The sequence below is a fragment of the Chelon labrosus genome (assembly GCF_963514085.1).
Source record: "Chelon labrosus genome assembly, chromosome: 2".
Classification (NCBI taxonomy): domain Eukaryota; kingdom Metazoa; phylum Chordata; class Actinopteri; order Mugiliformes; family Mugilidae; genus Chelon; species Chelon labrosus.
The window spans coordinates 34967284-34974107 of NC_140338.1; the positions used below are offsets into that span (position 1 = coordinate 34967284).

The 6824-nt window shown below is 38.8% G+C and overlaps 1 protein-coding gene across 1 annotated transcript; it reads left to right on the forward strand.

The window, feature by feature from the left end:
• LOC311503307 (uncharacterized protein) lies at nucleotides 1-4946 on the forward strand. The gene is made up of 4 exons (XM_084565955.1): nucleotides 1-2058; nucleotides 2211-2397; nucleotides 2728-2855; nucleotides 3129-4946. The coding sequence occupies exons 1-4, from the start codon at nucleotides 1828-1830 to the stop codon at nucleotides 3444-3446; spliced, it is 864 nt and encodes a 287-aa protein (XP_084422081.1). The 5' UTR covers nucleotides 1-1827; the 3' UTR covers nucleotides 3447-4946.
• Nucleotides 4947-6824: the final 1878 nt, after the last annotated feature.

Here is a 6824-nt window from a genome sequence, read left to right on the forward strand (position 1 = left end):
GTAACAGAAGGTGTGAAAGTTGTCGACAGTTCAGGGACTGAGTAGGATGAAGATGTTTTTCAGGATGTAGTAACGGATCCCTCCACTGGGGTGTTAACCATCAAATATGACTCAGGTTTGTTTCTGTTAAATTTCTATTATGTTATGATGTTTATTAGAAGTGACAGGTTAGGGTTATCAGCAAACTCTATATAATGTGTTCTTATTTCGATTTCTCAATTCATGATTAGAATCTGTTTCCACGGTAGCCTCTCCTGAGCAATCCCAACCATCATCCCTCAATTCCTTGGACTCTGAGGACACAGACATCATTTCCGATAGTCCCTCCAGAAAACGCCAGAGGTTGGACGCAGAAGCTGAGCAAGTAAGTTCTTAGAAATAAGTTCTTATGACATTTACGTGGTTGGAAGACATTGTTGATCTCATTATGTCTTGAAGTTTTTTGTTTTTTAGCTCCTGAAAGTTTTTTATTTTATTATAATAAAGTGTACACTTCAAGTACATCAAAGTTATTAAAATCAATTAAATTTATATGCTTGTTTTTATTATTATTATCTTTAACAATAAAATATAAATTAACAAATCCTCTCTGTAATCCTTATAACCTTGTCACTGTCTGGATGGAGCTCTTCAGTGTTTGTTACTTCGGTGCAGCCTTTACCTGAATTAATAAACTGTCTGTAGTCTGCTGATTGTTCCGCCGATATCTTTGAGATTGAATCGGGACATCTTTAGCCATGATATGAATTTATTTCCAGCATTTAAGTGAACTCTGATTTGCAGTGGATATAGTCCTAATGTGCTGAATTGTTTTGTATTGTGTTTCAAGTTGGTGGAATCCGTTCTTACCAACAAACCTGGTGGGGAACGTGTAATAAATGAATACAGGCGAACCAAATCCTTGACTGATGAAACCAGACGAAAAATGGTCAACATACTAGCAGCTGACATGACAGAAAAGAATGGGTAATTTGTTAACAGTCCTTGTGTTCTGCTTAGAGATTAATTTGAAATCGAAATTAAATCCAGTGAATATAACCGCAAACCCCTTTCTCCTTGCAGTACATCCCCACCCAGACAAGTGAAAGAAATGTACGCCAGAGGAATAGTGACCTTATTCCCCTACCTCAGTGACCCATTCTCTAAGAGTGGCTATGTGAGTTGCACACAGTAATGGTTGTAGTAATGTTAAATGCTGTATTGAAAAATTTTGAATCCTATCGGAGCCTGTTGTTTTCACTTTTAAATGTTATTAATGAATGTCTTTTTTTTTGTTATCCTTTCATCCTCCAAGGAGCACTATTATGATGGTGAGAGTGGAACTGGGTACTTGGCCTGGAGGATTAAAACTATTCAGAGAGGCACAGCTAAAGACAGGCGATCGTCGTTTGGAGGTAATACTGGAAAAATGTATGGAACAAAACAGTCGCAAGATCAGTTATTGCATTTGTTGCACATAATGTTTAAAATAATACAATATTTTTCTTGAAGTCTAACTACACCCTTCAATTCCTCTGACTTTGTCTACAGGCTGGCATGGCAAATTTTAGGGTGATTCAAAACAGTAGACATTTTGAGCCACTTTCAATGCACAAAATAATAGTAATAATCATAAGTTGTGAAGAAAAAAATGTCAATATTAACACCAGCACTGATATGTTTCATCACAGTACAGTCAGTAATTAAGTTTATACTTTTGGTATAAAGAGTAAAGAGTACCTCTTTAAAAGTTTGCCAGGTTTCTAAAACTGTTTTTGATATCAGTATTTATAATACTGTATTTTCCCATGTTATGTAGAATCAGCCAAAGGATCATCTGGTGAAGCCATGTCTGGAGGACCAACTGTCAGACGAGAGTCCGAGTTCGATCCAGAGACTGCCCTGACTGAAGATGAGTGCAACGAAGCAATCTCATTGATGAAACATTCAGCTGATGAGGACACTGTCAAGAAGAAAATGAAACTGACGTTTGTGTATCGCCGCAACATGGTCCTTGACCCCCAGCAGTCGAGCAACATACTGTCTGACTTTCCACGTTTTAAAGACGTCAAAGGCTTGGTAATTATCTATCATTATTTTGAAAACATTATGACAGTTGAATAGTTTTTATAAGACGGTAGACAGGCGTTGTAGTAATACCCCAATAACTATCACCCGTTAACTTTGGTTGCCTGAAATTGAAATTGTCACCCATCACCACCCCACCCCAGGTTGAACAGGATTTCATTCTGATGTTTGGAGAGGATACCTCAAGCAAGCTTCTGGAGAGGTGGCCGGTCATGTTCAAGAAAAAGATCATCCAACAATGCAGAAAGCTTCTATCCACAAGTGAGCTTGAAGAACTCTTGCTGGCAGCTGATCCTCCTGAGGATGGCACTGAAGTTGATGTTGACTTTGGTAAGATAATTGTTCGTGTTCTTCTTCTGCTGCTCTCATATACTTGGAATATATAATTATCATATCTAAACATTTACATATCTGGATGTGTGATAAATGTAAGAGGACATTATGTACGCAGTATATTGAACAAAACTTCAAAAGCACTGAAGTGTTTGTCCCATGGTTTGATTTGGATAACTTCTTGTGATGATATAAAACTGCTATCTTTCCGTTATTGTTTTTTTTTTTATTTATTTAAATGCTACTGCCATTGCAGAGCCACTGAATTTTGTTGACAGCCCGCATAACTGAAGTGTGTTGAGATTGAACACACGATTGTTGTTACAGGTTGGGACAGTGACCTTTCGTCGGTTTTATTGCTGCTACACCTGATTCCACCCTCTGCTCAGGGTCGGAAGAGACCAGGAAAGGTTTCGGCATCCCAAGCAGAGAAGCATCTTGTGGTCTTCAAGAAGGTTTGTGTTTTTGGAGGTTATTGAGGGACAAATCTTATATAATTGCCTAATAGTTGTAGAATATGGTCATGCACAATAAGGCATTAATAAAGTGCTTTGTAATGAGTACTGACAGCCAATATGATGCTAACGTGTATTCTAATAAGCAACTAGTTGGTGGTGAATATGTCTCACTTAAAGTATTATTATTTAGTTTTTCTGTTCTTTTTGTTTTGGTTTTATGTATTACAATTGTCCAATTGTAATCATATCTTCATGTGTTTGTCTTCGCAGAGTGGAACAAACATTCAAGAGCATCTCGATGCCATCACCACCAGAGCTCAACCCTATCTCCTGGCTGTTGGAGTTAAGAAGAATGCAATCCATCAGTTCTTCATCATTCTTGACAAGAATGCCATACCTTGCAGGTCAACCTCTTCTCTTGGTGCCTTTGATGAACTGTTTAAGGCTCATTTTGTGTTTGGCACATCATACAACAGCATGCTCCACAACATGTACACTTTTATCCAAACCACAGTGTACAACATTGATGTCGGCAAGGTCAAGGAAAGTCCTCGTGTCTCTGAAGTTAGGGCGAGGTTGCTTCATTAGTGCTTGAAGTTTCTCCTCTATCATGCAGTGTTTTGTTTGTCAGGCTGAGTTAACAAGTTCAAATATGCTTGTTAGGCATTTACGATTAGTTCATGGTTACTTACCTGGAAAAAATCTCAGGCTTAAATGTGCCCAGACTGGATGTGGATGTGTGTTTGGTACATTTTCTGGTTTTAGGAAACATTTAAACACCAAACACACTGAGTATATTGACCAGGAGGTTGACACTGATGTTAATTTGAGCACAGGAGAGGTGGTGACAGCTAATGTAGATGAGACAGCCACAACATCGCTGACGGGTAACAAAGATGAGGTAACCACAACATCTGAACTGTTGAGAAACTCCAATAGGAGCACTCTAGATATGTGTGCTTCTGCTGTTGCACAACTCAAGGCAGCCGGATTAAGTCAATCTGCTGTAAATAGTTTTGTTTCCTCTATGGAAGAAGTGTGTTCTGAGATTCATAGTCAAGCTAAAGATGCAGCTTTACAGTGCTTATCTCCACAGGAAACAGAGGTCAGGCTGCATCCTGACAGGGTTCTAAAGATGTTGAACATAAATGAGCTGCGTTACTTCAGACCATTTGATGTACAATTGAAGTATGGAACGACAGATTCTTCTTTCTATGTTGTTCCATATTGTCATTTTATGCAGACTTAAGGTCAATGTTTTAAATATAGATTTGTATTCTACATGAGATGTTTTGATGAGATGATATTTCAGCCTGACATAGTTGAGAGCTGCTAATAAAGTTCTTAAATGCATTATTTTGTGGAAACTTGTGATTTTTACTCACTTAATGGTGTTGCATGTAAGTTGACACTACAAAAGTGTAAAATTAACACTGCTAAGATTTATTTTCAGAAATGGTGTCAAATTTCATTCACACTATACAGTGTTAGAATTTTACTCTATAAGAGCTTGTTTTTCACTGCAAGAGAGTAAATTATCAACACAGTAGTGTGTAATATCAACACTTATTAGAGTGTTAATCTGTACTGGAATGGAACTCAATCAGAATTGATTTGACACCATAGAAGAGTGAATTATCAACTCTACCAAGAATAATATTTACACTCTTCAGTGTTATTTAACCTTTGGTGTAAAATTTCAATAACACTATTCAGTGTAAGCGAGTGTTAAATTTTTACTCTATTTAGAGTTAATTTAACTCTAAATTCTAAACACTATGGTAAGAGTTAATTTAACACTAATTCCGAGTTGGACCAAATACACTCGGAAATGGTGTTAAATTTAACTCTTTAAGTGTTACTTTAACACTGCAAAATTTACTGTGTAGTTTAGTGCGTCAGCGCCGCGCGTTAGCGTGGCAAATGGTAATGCCAACATTAGTATTGGTAATGCTAACATCTTTTTCCTTTTCTTTTTTTAATAACCCCGGCAGCAGCCCTCGAGTCACTCTCAAAATTTCCTGCGGGAATTTTCTAGTTATTATTAAACTTTTTCCTACGCATTTTCGAAACTTTTCAACTCAAATACCGTCCGTCGCACACAGGTCAAAATACATCAAAACGTGCGTGTCGATCGGACTCGGTGTGCTTCTATACAGTTCTTTCAAACAAGATTTTTTCGCGACGTAGTCGCGAAAAAACTGCGACAAATTTCCCAATTGAAATGAATGGAGAAGCCCGAAAAAAAAAAAAATTCAACAGACATTTTCAACAATGAACTGCTCTGGCATACTTTAACCGAGAGACTTCATTTCAACTTTAAAACGTAGGTACTCTTGCCTTCTCTTCAGAGATTCACTTCACTTATCGACAACTTTTACCGTTTTTAAACTATGAAGCCTCAGAGTTGTGTAGGTTTTTACTCAAATTTCAGGGTTTATAATGGGTGTGTATTGCGCGGAATGTTTGTGCTAGAGTGGATGACATCATCAGCTAGAGTGAGGAGGAGAGAAGAAAATTAGTCAAAAAACTGTACAGAAACTGCTCCCGTGGCCACAAATTTCACACGACAGACATAATTTATACATAGAAACGTAGGAAAATTTGTCTTCTCACTCAAATTCGTCTGCTAAAGCTGTAAGTCTTATAGTTTTGGCGTCAGACACAAAGATGCGCCAGCAACACCCATCCACAGCTCCATAGGCTGCCATGTTAAAAAGGCAGGGAAATTTCTGGAGGAAAGCAGACGTAACCTTTCTTTGAATCGCTCTAAATAGGTCACATTTCTTCATTTTACCCACAAATTGCATATGTAGACGTTCAGGAAAGCCTCAAGATGCCCAAAGTTAAGTCGGTTCAATGATTGGAAATACGGTTTGGCCACAAGTCCTTCCTGTTCGAGGCGTTTTTTCAGCATTTTCTCTCTCTCTCCCCGTCTTCCAACTGACATTCAAACAGGAGCAGTTGACCCTGGTAGCCATGACAACCAGACCCCAACCAGCTTACACACGTTCACACACGCAGCTGCTGGGGACGAGAGGCGGGAAAAGAGCTCTCAGTGGAAAACATGATCTGCCAAAACATTAAAACCTCCCAAACCGTCTCCCATGGTGCTTTCACACAGCTGCTGGGCCTCTTAGCTATAGCTCTTCTCATTGACTGAATGACAACTTCATGTTTGACCTTTTCCTTTATTTTAAACACAAATTATATCTGGCTGCTTTGCTGAAACTCCTGACACAACATCCCTGACCCGTTTCCTTCATCTCATTAGGTCAGTGAATAGCTTAACTGCTAACAGACGCTAACGACTAGCCGCCCAGTGATTTAGCCGACGACTAGCCTTCCAGCATAGCGCATGTATGTTAGCAAGCTAGCGGAGCTAACGGAGCTAGCTAGCCGCTACCTTAACGCCGCGGACTCAATCGCGGAGTTAGCCTCGAGCTAACCGCTAGCTAACCGGGATTTAACCGCGGACCCGCGGGAGTTAAACACGAATTAGCCGCGGCAGTTCGCCGTGAGCTAACGCGGAGGCTAGTGGGGTTAGCCGCCGGCTAATTCGCCGCTTTGCTAGTGGGTGCTTATCACAGTAATAATGTTGAAGTTTTACAATTTAAAGGGAAGATATTTTTAAATTAAACTGTGTCAAACTGAAAAATATATTATTCCACCACATAAAGTAGGAAACATTTATGGCTTGCAACAACATTAATGACAGTATATATATAATTGGAGTAATTTAATATAATATGATGTTTTTAATTAAATAAATAATGAGCTGTTGAACACTCATAAGATTTATATTAAGTATGTTACATAACATTATTTGACAGGTCTATTTGTCTGCGTATAGTTTTCCTCCAGCTGATCCAGACAGACTGCAGTGACGTCCAATATGAGACAAAGAGCTGGACTCGCAGGACAATTTGAAGGTCTTCACTTCATCGCTGATTCCTTGTTACAGCC